Below are 17,243 nucleotides of genomic sequence, written 5' to 3'. Positions count from 1 at the left end.
GTTAAATCAATTATCAAAATCACCCTTGAAACAATCCATAGTAGCTTCAGAATACCTTGCAATTTATAGGAGTATTGTACACGAAACATTGTTTTCCTATGGAAAAAAAACACTAAATATATTGATATTTTTTTTTTTCAGAACTTAAATTATTTGTCAACTTGTGTGAATATGAGCCATGTGAAGGTCAAAGTCAGCTTAATTCATATGTATAGTGTCAACCCAGACTTTGCAGCTCATAAACTAATCACTGACAACAATTTCCGCTTTTATGGAATTTTTTGTTTAAAAGGAAATCTCTTCTAAATGAAAATCCAGTCTAGACGGAAAGTGTTGTCCATGAATAATCTGGGGTGACACTTTACACACATGAATTAAGCCCAGTTTTCCCAGAGCCAGGGCCATATGAAAAGAGTACTTAACTAATCAAGCAATAGCATTGACCTACCACTTGATGCAATCAAATGACCTAATTTTTTTAAACAGAAATCATTTAAAAGAAACTCACCTTTATAAATACGGGCATGTAGGAGAATTTCACACCTCTCTCAAGTGCCTTCACTTTCATATCCCTTCTAAATTTCACAAGAGCTGTCATGTCGATTTCGTCATAGTAACCGAAGGGAGGTATAGCCTGCGCAGCAGTCATCGTCTTTACCATCGCTCTCCTGATGCCCCGGATTGGCTCAGTTACGTCCTTGCCAATCACGGGCGGAGTCTGAATCTTTGGAGGCACGACAACAGGTTCTTGTGGGAGTGCAGTGGGTGGAGTTAAGGGTGAGATTTGGGGCCGGGGAGGGGCTTGGGTCTGGACAGTTGGTGGGGGTGGAACAATCTCTGGAAATGATAAAATGAGTATAATATCTTGTTTAAATTTTCATAATTTGTAGATCTTCAATTGCAAATGTTATTTTTACAACATATGAGTTGCGTTCTGTAAAAGCTGAGTTTATGCATGTGCAAAAAGTGTCATCCCTGATCAGCCTGTGCAGTTTGCACAGGCTAATCAGGGACAACACTTTCCCCTCTTAGGATTTTTTATGTTTAAAGAAAGTCTCCAAAAAACAAAATCCACTACAGGCTGAAAAAGTCGTCCATGATTAAACTGTAGGGACTGCACAGGCTAATCTGGGACAACACTTTAAGCACATATATTATGCCTAGTTTTCACAGAACAAGGCTGACATAACTCAAAATAGTGATCTTGCATTAAATATTTTGAAATAAAACCACATGAAAGCTCACAGTAAGGCTACATATTAAACAAATCTCAAAAAATATATCAACTTAAATTTTTATAAATCAAATTGAATTTTATCATATACATGGACGAGCTTCTTACAACATCAGAAACTATGCATGCTTTCATTTTTCACTTTCATATTATTATTAATACTCCTATACATTAACTAGCATTCCTTTAACACTGAATGAAAACATTGAAATGTACCAGTAATAATTACTTTTTATGCTCCCCCAATATTTATTTTGGGGGGAGCATATAGTCGCCGCTTCGTCTGTCCATGCATGTGTGTGTGCGTCTGTCTGTCCGTCCGTGCACAATTTTTGTCCGGGCTATTTCTCAGCAACTTATGACCGGAATTCAATGAAACTTAATGGGAAGCTTCACTACCAAGAGGAGATGTGCATTTTATCAGCGGGTCCTGGTCTGATGAATTTTACAGAGTTAAGGCCCTTTGAAATTTTCCATTAACTGTACATATAGTGAAATTCTTGTCCGGGCTTTTTCTCAGCAACTAATGACCGGAATTCAATGAAACTTTATGGGAAGCTTCACTACCAAGAGGACATGTGCATATTATCAGCCGGTCCTGGTCGGATGATTTTTCACAGAGTTATGGTCCTTTGAAATTTTCCATTTACTGTACATATAGTGCAATTGTTGTCCGGGCTATTTCTCAGCAATTAATGACCGGAATTCAGTGAAACTTTATGGGAAGCTTCACTACCAAAAGGAGATGTGCATATCATCAGCCGGTTCTGGTCGGACGATTTTTCACAGAGTTATGGCCCTTTGAAATTTTCCATTAACTGTACATATTGTGCAATTCTTGTTCAGGCTATTTCTCAGCAATTAATTGCCGGAATTCAATGAAACTTTATGGGAAGCTTCACTTCCAAGAGCAGATGTGCATATTATCAGCCAGTTCTTGTCAAATGATTTTTCACAGAGTTATGGCCCTTTGAAATTGTCCATTGTACATAAAGTGCAATTCTTGTCCGAGCAATTTCTCAGCAACATATATCGGGAATTCAATGAAACTTTATGGGAAGCTTCACTACCAACAGGAGATGTGCAAATCATCAGCCGATTATGGTCAGATGATTTTTCACAGAGTTATGGCCCTTTGAAATTTTCTATAAACTGTACATATAGTGCAATTCTTGTCCGGGCTATTTCTCCCCAACTACTGACTGGAATTCAAAGAGGCTTTATGGGAAGCTTAACTACCTTGAGGAGATGCGCATGTTATTTGTGGGTTCTGGTTAGATGATTTATTTAGAGAGTTATGGCCCTTTGAAATTTTTAAGTTGCTAAACCATCCATCGTATTATTTTGTTCAAAGTTATGCCCCTCAAGATGTGTGTGTATTTGAGATTTATTTACAGGTCGTCCAGCGCCTTCTCGACTACAGATGTATCGACCTGCCCCTGTGACCCTTTAGGGGAGAAAATAAGGTCATATTATACATCATAGCACGATGGCCAATGAGACCTTAATGTGACTAGAGTTTTTTTTTAATGGATTATATAGTGGTTTGCCTTTTATCGAAATGGTTTTTGCAGTATTCCTATTATCTCTAGGTTAGCATTATCCTTATTGGCATTAATGTTAATTCCTTATAGTTTGTGTGTGGTTTTTGTGCTCTCCGCCCCAAGAGGTGTTAGTGGGGGGTTCGAGCGGGATACAGAGGGCGCCCCGATTCCAGGGGCGCCCCTGGTTCTTTTAAATGCCCGGTGTACAGCACCCCCGTTTAACGTCCCTCGCGGAGGACTAGTTAGTACATAAACATAGATTAGTACAGATATTACTCTACAGCCCTGTGTCTTGGTGTAAATTCACATGGGCTCTCTCTGTTGTGCTATTGGATATTGTCAGGTGTTTTAATGGTGTTGCAAGGGTCAGAATAGTTTTGAAAGGTATTTTAGTTTAATATAGTAGAAAAGGGGCTGCGTTTGTGTGGTTGGACCGAGATGACTGGTTGGTTGTTGGGGGTACAGGGAGGACAATATCTGGTCCTATATTGGTTTGTTTTTGAGAGAGAGAGAGAGAGAGAGAGAGAGAGAGAGAGAGAGAGAGAGAGAGAGAGAGAGAGAGAGAGACAGAGAGAGAGAGACAGAGAGACAGAGAGACAGAGACAGAGAGAGAGAGAGAGAGAGAGAGAGAGAGAGAGAGAGAGAGAGAGAGAGAGAGAGAGAGAGAGAGAGAGAGCGCACGTTCTTCTTCCTGTTCATATTGCTAGTGGTTACACAGATGGTAATTATATGTATTAGTGCTTTTTGTTCAGGAGGGAATAGATCTGGGATGTTAATGCTGACCATCCCTCTTATTCGATCTGACCCTCATAGTGACAAGGGTAATACGTGCAGGTTAGCAGTACAAGGGTTACAATTCAGCGTCAAACGTAACAAGGCACAGGCATGCAAGGAAAAAACTTACACTACATTACAAGAAAACATCACCTACGCTACAGTAGGGGAAACAACAACAACAAATACCGTCACCATTCTCTTTTTATTTTTATTTTTGTCATGTTGGGTATGTCATGTCAACGGAGCCAGAGTGCACGGATGTCATGTCAACGGAGCCAGAGTGCACGGGCGAGAGATATCTCTTCAGGCGCGCCCTCTGGCCCATCCGACACGCTCTACTCAACATGTTTAAGTCTTGTACATATGGGAAAAAATGTTACATATATTTACAACAATATTTACACCCATAGGGGTTGCACTGTGGGTAAATTTGCCCACGTGTGCACTTACTGCGTCTTCCGATCCTGCGTGGAAGTATGTTGTCTGTGTGCTTTTCCCCTACCTTCGTCGTTGTTGCTGATTACAGCTTAAGAGAAGGAAAACGAGGGTCTCGCAGAACCCTGGGTTTTGTTACCTAGAGCGCTATTTGGTTGTAAAAGAAGGATTAGAGCTTATCCATAGTGGTCGAAAGGGGCCAAGTGACATATGTATTGGGGGGGGGGTACTCTTCCGTTGTTTTAGTATTATTAGTCTTTATCTATTTATTTATTGGTGTAATTTTCCTATATATCTTAAAGCGCAGACAAGGAAACCGCGAACGTTCGTTATAGACAGCTCCCTCATCTTTGCCTTGTTTATAGTATTGTTTATTTATGTATTGACGTCAACAAGGTGTTATTGGACACTGCATTATAATGTACTACCAATCCAAAGTACATTTGGACCCCAAATACAAATATAGGTTCTCGGCGTGCACATTACATGCAGTGTTTCTATATCTATTTATTGTTGATGAAAATTTCCTCTTGTCATAAGTACATAAGATAGTCATTATTAATTGGAATCTTTAAAATTACATATATCATGGATTGTTTTACGGTACAGTTTTAGAACCAAATTAATTAATAATAGTATATAAGTTCGAGCCGGGCCCAGACGAGTGGCCATATGGGCAACACCGGAGTGACCATCGTCCGAGACCCGCCCGTCATTAGTACATAAAGTTGCCATTATTGATCTGAGTTTTTATTTATTTTAATTTTCCTATAGGGCCGGGATAATATGGTTAGGTTCAGTTCGGGCCCAGACGAGTGGCCATATGGTGCACACCGAAGTGACCATCGTCCGAGTCCCGCCCGTCATTAGTACATAAGATTGCTATTATTAATTTGAATAAATGAAGCAGTATATAACTGACGGTATGTGTTGTTATTTCTATCTTTCGCTAATAGTCCAACGGAATATTATATTTTATCTAAGTAGCCCGTGTCGCGCAAAAATTTAAACACGTGCAGTCGCACAACAGGAGCGATTCCGCTTGGAGGCATCAACAGTGAGTCGCGATTAATGATAAGTGGGTTTTTGTAGGCCGCTATTACCCCTGCACTTAGTTCTAGTCTCTGTTCAGTGTGTTTAGGGCATATAAAGAAAAGATGTTCAAACGTGTTATGAATGTTGCACTGGGGGCAGAGGACAGTTTTGTAATAGTCGCCGTGCAATCTAGTCACCCTTCGGCGCATGCGCGAGTAAGCCCTGTCCTCACTTTTAATGGGACTATAGATGTTAATCTTATGGCTAGGGTTGGTTAATAGCGGTAAATTATGATCGGCGCAGTACATTGACCATTTGGGATCCTGTTCATTATACCCTTTTTGGTTAATGATCGCAATTAGTTCGCGCGCGCTAGGCTTTAAATCAGAGGGTAGACCTTCATGGGAACCTATTCTGGCAAGTTGGTCAGCGTGTTCGTTTTTGATAGATTTCTTAAGCTAAAGTATGTAGGTTCCTGAGTTTTAATGTCAATAGTCTCATAATATTTGCCTAGCTCGAGCACGTTCTGCGCGTACGGGAGACCACTCTTCTTTTTCCTTTTTTGGTAGGCCGGGTCTTCAGTAACACTAAGATTAATTGGGAGGTGTGGTCCCATAGATAGCATGCGCGCGCGGTATTTTAGTTGGTTAATTTGCCTTTGTTGACCCAGTTCTATCATTCCACATTCAGCGTGCAGCAGAATGGTGCTTGTAGATTTACGTGTACCAGTTATAATTTTAAGTGCTGTATTTTGGATTACTTGTAATTTATTGAGTAATGTTTTACTGGCTGAATTGTACGCAATGCTTCCGTAGTTTATTCTTGCCCAGATAGTGGCTTTATAGATACGCATAAGGGCTTTTTTATCCGTACCCCAGTTGTTTTTTTGGATGCATTTTAGAAAGTTGAGGTCCTTTTGGCAGCGTACAACTAGTTTAAGGATGTGGTCTTTCCATGTTAAATATTTGTCAAATGTCATACCCAAAAAAGTAATGTTGTCAAGAAGCGGAAGAGGAGCACCACATAGAGTAAGTTGTGGGGGGTTAGGGGTTTTCTTAGATCGAGTTGCTTTACGTGCATTGGCCGCTACTTTTTGTGCACTGGCAGGGAATAAGATTGCTTGGGTTTTTGTGGGATTTATTTGGAAGCCATATGATGCGCTCCAGTTTTCTATTGCAGTTAGGGCTTTTTGGATTTTAGTAATTGCTAGATTCGGCGATTTTGATGTGGTCCATATTGCACTATCGTCTACAAAAAGTGATAAATTGATTAGATCAGTGTTATTTTGTGAATTATGTGCCTTAATTTCTCTGTCTAGGGTGTTCATAGTCACGGAAAATAATATTGGAGATAGGACACTACCTTGGGGACAGCCGTTTATAGTCTCAACTGATTCTGATGTCACGTCATGCAGTCTCACTTTTATTTTACGCGTTGTAATAAAAGCTGCAAGCCAGTTGAGCATTTTACCCTCTATTCCTAACGTATTAAGTGTTTTAATGGCGTTTTCGTTCCATAGTTTATCGAATGCGGCTGTGAGGTCTAAAAATACGGCTGCTACGGTTTGACCCAGATTTTGGGCTCTTTTAATATCAGCTTCAAGGCGTACTAAATGATCTTCGCAAGAGTGGTTAGATCTACAGCCCGATTGGACTTCTGAGATTTTGTTATGTTTTTCTAGATACGCGCAGAGTCTCGGTTTTATCATTTTCTGCATTAGTTTGGTGAACGTAGAGGTTAAAGAGATCGGCCGATATGAGGCTGGAGAGTCTTTAGGCTTATTGATTTTAAGGATCGGAATTATTGTGGCCTCGTGCCATTCATCAGGAAGAGTACCTTCAGACCATGAGTTATTATAAAGGGCAAGTAATTCTTGTTTCCCCGAGAGTGGAAGTTGTTTAAGTATCTTATAATGGATGTAATCGTCGCCCGGCGCGCCGTTTTTGCATGTTAGGAGAGCTGATTCGAGCTCGAACAGGCTAAAAGGAGCATTGTACTTGTGAGTTTTTTCCTCGGTAAGAGATTGTAGCCAGACAGGAAATTCATTTTTTGTTTTTATTTTCTTTGCAATAAACGTTTCAGAGTAGCCTTCGTCCCTGCTTACTTTTTGATAATGTTGTACCAGAGCAGAAGATTTATCAGCGTTAGATACAAGAACTTCGTTGTTAACCCGAAAGATAGGTGTATTAGTAGGGGGTCTGCCTTGCATGCGCTTAACTTGATCCCATAGTTCTTTTCTAGTTGTTTTATGTGAGAGATTATTACAAAATTCGTTCCAGCTTTCTAATTTTGCCTTTTTTAATACTTGTTTAGCACTTTTGCGGGCTTCCCTATATTTGTCATACTTAGGTTCGGTTCTGATTCGGATACATTTTCTCCTACATTTTTCACGATATTTAATGGCGTCTGTGCATTCTTGATTCCACCATGGTACAGACCGTTTGAGTTTTTTAGGTGTTTTGCTTACAGGGATTGAGTTATCAAGCGCAGTTTTAAGTTTTGTTATATAGGATTTAAAGTAAGAGTTGGTGTCAGTATTATCTACATTAGGAAGGAACTCATTATTACACAGTTTTAAAGTTGTTCCATTGTTCAGGTGTGGCTTTGTGTATTTTCCATTTGTGTTGTGCGGACGGAAGGGTATTCTCTATTCTTGTCTTAATGTTTATTATGATTGGAAGATGGTCACTTCCAAACGAGTCGTCAATGACATTGAAATCGCTTATAGCTTGAAGATGGGCTGAGGTAAGGGCTAGATCGATCGCGCTGTCCGGTTGATCTTCGCGATCAGACAATCTCGTTTTTTGACCGTCGTTAAGGAAGTTTATGCTGTTATTGTTAATTAATTTTAAGAGATTTTCAGAGTTATCGTCGCATCGTGGATCACCCTCGGGGTTCCAGCAGGGGTGTTTTAGATTGAAATCGCCAACAATAATATTATTCTTTCTATGTTCAACTGAATGGAAAATTTTTGCATAATTTTTACACGTATTATCTTTAGTTTGAGCATATACGCATTGAATGCGGAATGATTGGTGCTTAGTCAAGTACAGTGTGAGGGCACACGATTCAATAGGGCAATCTTGATCAATGTTTATTTTAGTAAATGAAATGCCCGATTTTACATATATTGCTACCCCAGTGCCTATAAGTTTTTCTCTTTGTTCACCTCTCACAGGTTCTTGATATCCTTTTAAATGAACATGTCTGTGATTACTTTTGTAGTTCGTTTCCTGGAGACATACTACATGCACTTCGTTGTTATTAACATAATTTTGAAGCTCGTACATTTTTTAATTTGAGTTATGAGTAACCCCTCGGGCGTTCCACGACATAATTGTAAGACTGTTTATATTATGAGTATGAACTGTCGCAGACATTGGGGGTTTGGTGTGTTAAATTGACCTAACGTACGGGCTTAAGGCTACTGGATTAACTTAATATATTCCGTACGCGTGGCGAAAGAAGACCGGAAACGGCGGTGCAATCGCGTGTCCTTTGCGGAGGCTTTGGCGCATGATCGGGGTCGAGCTGTTACGGGCCATGCGTAGCCGGTTTCTATGTATATTGAAGGGAGAATACGCGGGGTGGTCGGATATCTTGTGTCGTTGCTGATGATGGCGTTGTTGCCTAGGTTGTTGTTGTTGCCTTGTTTGTTGCGGTGATGGTATAGGATTGAGCATTTTTTTAGGGTGATCTGAAGTTTGTGAGCTGGAGGGTAGCTTATGCTGTTGTTGTTGCTGATGGCAGAATGTATGTTCAACATTGTTTGTGGCTACATTATTTGTGGTTGATGTTGATGCCGGTTGTTCGGGCGGAGTAGGAGTGGTATGCTCAATATTATATTGCGCCTCATTTTCGGGGAATTTGTTTTTGAGTATGGACAAAATTTCTGTTTCAGATTTACCAACTAACTGTTTAGCTATTTTGGCAAGATAAGGTCGCTTATTTATAGCTTGAAGGTTATTGATGTATTGATTGGTAACCTTTAAGTTTTTGCTGTTGATAGTAGATTGGTATTTGAGATAGATCGGACACCCCTTATACGCCGCGCTGTGCCCGCCGCCACAGTTTGCGCATTTCCTAGCGTGCCTGGTATTGCACGACGCGTGCGAATGATTCCCCGCGCAATGTGGGCACTTCGCGTTATTGTTACAAACATTGGACGCATGGCCGAACATCTGGCATTTAAAGCATGGAAGAGTTGCTAGGAACGCGGGCTTAACATTGTGGCCTAGTATATTTGTTGGGGCGTTTTCCGTCTTGAATGTGACCGTAATGACATTGTTTTTAAGACCACTATGGACTGCTTCTACATTGGATTTGTTTTTTAGATCGTTTTTTTATTTGTCTATATCCGCGTTTTTGGGAACTTGGATGACACCCCTTGCAAGTTTAGTTTGAGCAATTAGCTTGAAGTCAAATCTATCAAATGAGAAATGTTTAGCTTGGTTGAGTGCGTCGTCCCTAATTTTGAAGAGGAGACCAGCTTTGGACTCTTTTAGGGGTCTTACTCTCTCAGAGCCTAGCAGTTTGATAAAGGCTTCCCCTATTGCCTTAGCCTTCTCTCGCGGGAAGATCACCGCGACAGTGGTAAGGCAAAAGGTAAGCCATATTGCCGGGGCATGTTTATGGGTTTCGGAGCATGATGGCCCGTTGGAAGGGGGAGTAGTCTGATTCGTGGTCGATGGGGTTTTGGTCATATTGTCATTAATTGTCTGGGGTGTCATCGGAAATACGCGTCGCTGAATACGGAGCCCCAGACTCGGAGTCAATTGGGATGTCCCAGGGGCGGAACATTGCGCGCTTGATTTTAGGGGTTTCCGTCATTAAGGTGTCCTTACTGGAGAACGACCTCTTCATTCTCCTGAGAACTTTCTTAAATGGCCCGGACATAGTAATGATAGGAAGTGCGGTAAGGTTTGATTAAGAATAATACGTGTACGGTAGTCGTTTTTCTTAAGTTTATCTTAATTATTATTTCCCTTGTAAAATCTCAGTCTTGTTTTCCTTAAGCTGTTTGTATGTAATGGAATGAAGCAATTGGGTACTTATGTTTGCAATTTCGCCGCTCGCGCTGTGTTTGGATTTAAGTTGATTGAGGAAAATTCTTTGTTCTTTACGTGCGAGTAGTTAATTATCTATCAATTATTTGCGGTTCGATAGGGACTTCGCGAGTAGTCTAGTAGGTCTTAATTGAGAACTAAATAGGGCCCTTTTGATCTGTTAATTAGTACAGCGGTAATTAGTAGTAAACAGATGGTCCCTGTTTTCGCGTTCTAGTTAGTTTATTTTCAGTTATTAGCGGTTTGATGAATGATTCGCGAGTAATCGAATAGTAAATGGTATCTACTTCTAATTGGTCTTAGCCTAATAGGGGTCTTTGGGGGCTTAATTGGTAGTCCGATAATTGGTAGTAAACAGAGGGTCCCTGTTTTCGCGACAATTGCAAATTGCAAGTGCTAATTGTTACGAGATCTCTAATCTTAATGAGCGTAGGTTTTTATACTGTAAAGGGTCTTTTTATATTACACAATTAAAGCGCTTATTCTGTATCTTATTTTCTTATCAAATAGCTTTTCTTGGAAAAATATTGTATGTTGATTAACTGAATACAATATTGAATTGATATAAAACCATGTATTATACTGTTTTCTTTTGTTTAAACTTTAAAAGTACACTCTAATGAAAAACTATTGAAATTGACGTGATTATCTTTTAAATGTTAAATTGGCTAGATTCTTTATGTCAGATAATTTCACAGTGCTATTACAGTAAAGACATTAAAATACTAATCGATCACTATCTTTCGCGTTCTTTTTTCAAAGGATATTACCAAAGATATATAAACTATGTATTGCTGTTATCAATTAAAAGAATCTCAGGTAATCTTAACCGAGGAAAGAATTTTATAATGTTAAAGTCACCTCTTTATTAAAGAAAAGGTTGGTAAAAAAAAAACGTACTACGCTATAGACTTACTATTTTTCCGTAGCCCTTCTTTTTCCCTGTTTCTACCGATTTTATCCACACAATTATCACTTAAATATTACCGTTCCTTCTAACACTGGAGCACTTGCTTTTAAATTAAACACTTAGATTTAATTATATTCCATTAATTAATTAAATAATTTTAATTCTTGCACTGAAGCACTTTAACGCTAATTACGTTTTTATTTAACTCCACTATTCGCCTTCAAATAGAAGATCTTATTAGACCCTAAATTCGATTTATTATTTCCAAATTAATTTAACTATTAATCCAATTTTATTTTATTAATCCAATATTTCCAAGATAATCCGCTTAATTTCACGACCTAACAGAATGCAACGAAAATGCAGAGGTGCGAAGAATACGTCCGAACACCGCGAGATGAGCGACACTAATGGGAAATTATGCCGCCCCTCAAGATGTTTCCTTTTATCTGAATATATAGCGCAATAGTGTGACAAAAAAAAACATTGGGGAGCATCACGCGTCTCCGACCGTTTCTTGTTTTACTGCTGACCCTTTTTGGAACATCTCTAGAATCCACATGTATGAGTTTTACTTGATGAAACTTGCGAGACAGTAGATCTTAATAATAAATATATCTGAGTTTAAATCTGGGCCACATGCATCCAAAAACTCTTTTTACTCAATCGAATCTTATTAAAAGCTTTTAAATACTTTAAAATCCACATTTATGACCCAATATTGATGAAATTTGTCAAAATGTTTATCTTTACAATATGTAGACTGAGTTTGAATCTGGTTCACATGTGACCACAAACTCAAGGTCAAATCATAAAAGCAACTTTTCTTACTCAGTCTTGATGCAACATGGTCAGAATGGTTATCTTGACCATATCAAGGTCATGTTTGAAAATGGGCCAAGTGGTGGCCCAGAAGCCCACATCTGAGTTCATAGCCATAGTTCATAACCAATTGTCAAAGATTTTACCAAATGACCAAGTTTTTAAATCCACTTGACCCATATACAAACATTTTATCTAGCTTAAAAAAATATAGCGAACACACAGATGAAAAATGTTTCCTCTTGAGTAGTAAAAAGAAAAAAATTAATGAGAGTCAACACAAGACACATGATTACAGAAGGCATACATTGGGGGACTACAATAGCTCACCATGAGCACTTTGTGCACAAAACAGTTAAGGACACAAACGACACATACCTGGTGTAACTTTCCTCTCACCACCAAGGTGCCGTAAGATGTCTTCTTTCAGAACTCTGCCTTCTTTACCAGAGCCTTGTACATCACTCAGTTTGATCTGAAACAGCATGGGGGTGAACATTTTAATGAGCCTTTAAAAAACTGGGCATAAAGCAGGTGCGTCAAGTGATATTCCAGATTGCAGTCTGCACAGGCTTATCAGGGAGGACACTTTCCGCTTGTATGGAATTTTTTGTTTAAAGGAAGTCTCTTCTAAACGAATATCCAGTTTAGGCGGAAAGTATACTATGATAAAAGTTGCCTGCCAAAATTTTCTTTAATGAATATTAATGAACCACCTGTAGACTGCTTAAACAACATTGACTGTTAACTTTTGTTGTTACATGTATTGCTAGATTGGCCGTTAAATTGGTTGACAAGGTTTCTAAATAGTGTTATTCTCCTTGGCCATTTTCTATGACCCAAATCTCACAACTTTATTTTCCTAGGCCATTTTCTTAGAACCAAAATCTCACAACCTTATTTTCCTGGGCCATTTTCTTAGACCCTAAATCTCACAACCTTATTTTCCTGGGCCATTTTCTTAGACCCCAAATCTCACAACCTGATTTTCCTTGGCTATTTTCTTAGACCCCAAATCTCACAACCTTATTTTCCTTGGCCATTTCTTTAGACCCCAAATCCCACAACCTTATTTTCTTTGGCCATTTTCTTACACCCCAAATCTCACAACCTTATTTTCGCGGCCATTTTCTTAGACCCCAAGTCTCGCAACCTTATTTTCCTAGGCCAATTTCTTAGACCCCAAATCTCACAACCTTATTTTCCAAGGCTATTTTCTTAGACCACAAAACCTTATTTTCTTTGGCCATTTTCTTAGACCCAAATCTCACAACCTTATTTTCCAAGGCCATTTTTTTAGACCCCAAATATCACAACCTTATTTTCCTTGGCCATGTTTTTACACCTCAAATCTCACAACCTTATTTTCCTTTGCCATTTTCTTACACCTAAAATCTCACAACCTTATTTTCCTTGGCCATTTTCTAAGACCCCAAATCTCACAACCTTATTTTCCTTGGCCATTTTCTTAGACTCCAAATCTCACAACCTTATTTTCCTTGGCCATTTGCTTAGACTCCAAATCTCACAACCTTATTTTCCTTGGCCATTTTCCTCACAGCTGGCGTGGCCAGGACCTTGTGTCCTCGGATTTCCTGCATAGAGGAAGATTCATCGTCGCTTGATGATGAATTATCGCTAGACTGACCGTCATCTGACCGCTCCTCTAGAGTCTTCCCTTAAAATTACAGCAGTGGCAATATTGACTTGATATATAACTCGGACCTTCTTTTCATGTAATAATAATGAGTTTTCCATTAAATACTGACAATTGTAAAAATGCTCCAGAATACAGATAAAAAAACTGACCACTATCAAAGCCAACATAAAAGACTGGTAAATTACTTATAATTTTACAGTAAATTGATTAAAGAAAAATATAATGAAAAATTCACCTTAAATGCAAAATGGGAAATGAAAAATTAAAATCTGCCTGTCAATCTTTCTTGCTTAGTTTGCAGAGTTTTAAAATGGAAGTATTGAAGGGATTCAAATGAAATGAATCAATAGACAGATATGAGGGGAAGTGAGGGGAGGTGCAGAGTACAAGGACCATAACTTTAACTTCAGAATTTATAGAGTTATTGCCCATTTGTAAATTGTCTAGTGTGAAGCATAATTACCTAAGTATTGAAGGCCTTTCAGACAAATATCGTAAATTGAAAGAGGACATTAAGAGTAAGTGCGTGGTACAAGAACAACAGCTCTATTGCCAGTATTGTTGAAGGTAATGACCTTTTTTTAAATTCTGGTCTTCGTCTGTCTGTCCCACTTCTACTATAACTCCGAAACGATTTCAATACAACTTCAAGTAATGAGAAAGCACTTTAATTTGCTGTATAGAGTACAAGAATAACTGTCACTTCAAATTTTTACACAGTATTATCCTTTTTGGGACAAAACTATATTTCAGGGGGATTTGGCACGTACATTTACAGTATTTTTTCTGTTTTTTAATTCATGGTTTTGAAAACATTGTGTACAGTTTGATTCACTACAAAATCCTAATTATCATTCACTAGCAGCATATGATTTCAGTGGTTTAGAACCTTTCAAGTAATCTTATCATCAATATCTCAACAAAGTACTCACGGTTTACCTATCTGAAATGAAAGAACTTAATACATAAAAAAAATTCATGCTAAATACTGATTGTTTTAACTTTATTTATGAAATCAACAAGTTGAAATATTACTACAAACATCGATACGATACCTCCAGACGTTTCAATCTCCACGAGGACCTTGCCGGTTTGGGCGATGTCATCAACGTCGTAGCACAGCTTCTTAATCGTGCCATCATAGCGACTCGTGATCGTGACGGAGGCCTTGTCACTCTGTACCTCACACAGTGCATCAAACTGCTTCACGTGGTCTCCAACCTTTACATACCTGAGACAGGTGTAAGAAATACATGTTTGACCCTTTACCGCTAAGAAACGCAATTTGACCTATTTGTTTTCCTTTAGAAAATCAAATTAAATCAAAACACTTTTAATAAATTCAAGTTTAAAAGGGTTCATTTCCAACCCAATGATACTGATGAGCAGCAAACAACATAAAACCTGAACAGACTGCGAGTTACTCCCAGTCTGTTCTGGTATTATACTGGTTGCATATAGCCATTGTCATTTTGCTACTGAGTTGTAAAGGGTTAAAGGTATAAAAGTAACTTGTTTAAAGGTGTAAAATGGACTTGTTTGCAGGTGTTTAAGAGAACTGTTTGAAGGTGTTAACAGGACTTGTCTACAGTTTGGTGAAATTACTTTTTTCAAAATAATTGTCATATATCCATAAATAAATGTTTGCATTAGGTTAAAAGAAGCGAAATTGACTAAGAAAAATGTTTAAAATATTGGTTTATTAAGGGATAATCACCATTCAAAATCAGTCAAATAATTAAGCTTTTGTAATGTTTATCCGCAATGATTTGGCATATAGAGCATCATTAATGCGGTTATGTTTTGCGCATGATGTTAAATGGCTGCGTGGTGCAGTGATAGCGGGTTCGCTTTTGCTTCCAGAGGTCCTGGTTTAAATCACCAGGATCCAATACTTTTTATTCAACTTGTTTGTGTTTAAGTGCTATATAGGTAATAATGTTTTTGCTAAATTATCAATTAAAATCTTTTTACTTTTCCTTTGTGAGCTGATTTACCAGTACTAAGTGCAAATACTTATGAAGGTAAGTGACAACAGACCTTCTTGAATCAGAGGTAGAGGGAGAATGGCCAATGGAAATATATACATTTGTAACTGTAGACCACTGACGATACTTACCATTCCTTGATCTGCACCTCTCTAATACCTTCACCAATATCAGACAGATAGAAGTTGACCAGCTCATTTAATTTGGCTGAAATGAAAAACAATAAAAATTATTGCTCTTTTCGGTAACATATCCATGTACATACATGAATGAGCTAGAGGACAATGATATTTAGCTAGAGGACTATGATATTTAGCTAAAGGACTATGAGATTAAGCTAGAGTACTATGAGAATTAGCTAAACGACTTTTAGATTTAGCTAAAAGACTATGAGATTTAGGTAAAGGACTATGGTATTTAGGTAGATAACTATGCAATTAAGCAAGAGGCCTAAAAGATTTAGCTAGAAGACAATGATATTTAGCTAGAGGAGTATGAGATTAGCTAGAGGACTATGATATTTTGCGAGAGGAGTATAATATTTTGCATGATGACTATGTGATTTATGTTGATGACTATGAGATTTAGCTAGATGACTGTGAGATTAAGCCTGAAGACTGTGAGATTAAGCTAAATGACATAAAGATTTAGCGAGAGCATTATGAGAATTGGCTAGAATACTATGAGATTTAACTAGAAGACTATGAAATTTAGCTAGAATACTATTAGATTTAGCTAGTGGAATATTAGGGAATTATGAGGTTTAGCTAGGGAACAATGATTTAAGCTAGAGGACTATGAGATTTAGCTAGTGGACTTTAAGGTTTAGCTAGAGGACTATGAGATTTAGCGTGTGTACTTTTAGGCTTAGCTAGAGGACTAAGAGATTTAGCTAGTGGACTATTAGGTTTGGCTAGAGGACTTTGAGATTTAGCTAGTTGACTATTAGGTTTAGCTAGAGGACTAAGATATTTAGGTAGTGGACTATTAAGTTTAGCTAGAGGACTATGATATTTAGCTAGGGGACTTTTAGGTTTAGCTTGATTACTAAGAGATTTAGCTAGGGGACTTACAGGTTTAGCTATAGGACTATGAGATTTCGCTATTGGACTATGAGATTTAGCTACAGAACAATGAAACTTAGAAGTGGACAACGAGATTGAGAAAGGGTACTATACTCAGAGAGCTTTCCATTTAAACATGTACATGTATTGTTAAACCTGTTATGTTAAACATGTATTGTTTAACATGTAATGTTACACATGTATTGTTCCCCTTTGCCTTATACATACCTGATGTCTGAAATCGGTGGTAGGGTAAATGCTGAGTCCCAGGAAATGACTGAGGCCCATTTCGACCAGTTAAGACAGTGTATCTACCACTCTGTCTTACCTAAAACAAGGACAATTAAAAAAAGATAATTAATGAAATTATACATATATCCTTCTAAAAAATATAACCTCCTATTAGAGCCTTTTTTGGTCATATTACAAACAATTACATAAGAAACAAAGTTACCATAAGAAAAAAAGTATATTTTTTCCCTAATTCAATCCCAAATTGCCAATTGATGGTTTGAGTTTCAGATGTTTTGTAAGCCAGCTGCTAAGTATAGAAAACAGAATTTGAAAAGTAAATTGACCCTTAAAAGCTAATATCATGCGTATAGGTATTATTCTCAAAATGTTGAGAAAAAGTCCTGAATTTTCAGCTAAAAGCAACAGTTATAGAGATGGAAATCAGAGAGCAGCCTTTTAGCCCATGGCTCCTAA

General features: G+C 38.1%; 1 protein-coding gene across 1 annotated transcript in view; it reads right to left on the bottom strand.

Annotated features, from left to right (window-relative positions):
- LOC127874337 (lipoamide acyltransferase component of branched-chain alpha-keto acid dehydrogenase complex, mitochondrial-like) overlaps nt 1-17,243 on the bottom strand; it is a 29,802-nt gene that overhangs the window by 6,873 nt on the left and 5,686 nt on the right. The window contains exons 2-7 of the mRNA XM_052418587.1: nt 16,764-16,863; nt 15,603-15,678; nt 14,539-14,714; nt 13,356-13,501; nt 12,202-12,298; nt 509-837 (exon numbers count right to left, since the gene is read on the bottom strand). Of these exons, the coding sequence (XP_052274547.1) occupies nt 509-837; nt 12,202-12,298; nt 13,356-13,501; nt 14,539-14,714; nt 15,603-15,678; nt 16,764-16,863 (924 nt within the window). The remainder of the gene's footprint in view (nt 1-508; nt 838-12,201; nt 12,299-13,355; nt 13,502-14,538; nt 14,715-15,602; nt 15,679-16,763; nt 16,864-17,243) is intronic.

The sequence above is a fragment of the Dreissena polymorpha genome, chromosome 3 (assembly GCF_020536995.1).
Source record: "Dreissena polymorpha isolate Duluth1 chromosome 3, UMN_Dpol_1.0, whole genome shotgun sequence".
Lineage (NCBI taxonomy): Eukaryota > Metazoa > Mollusca > Bivalvia > Myida > Dreissenidae > Dreissena > Dreissena polymorpha.
Note: the sequence above shows the minus strand (reverse complement) of the source record. Positions and strands in the feature narration are given on the sequence as shown.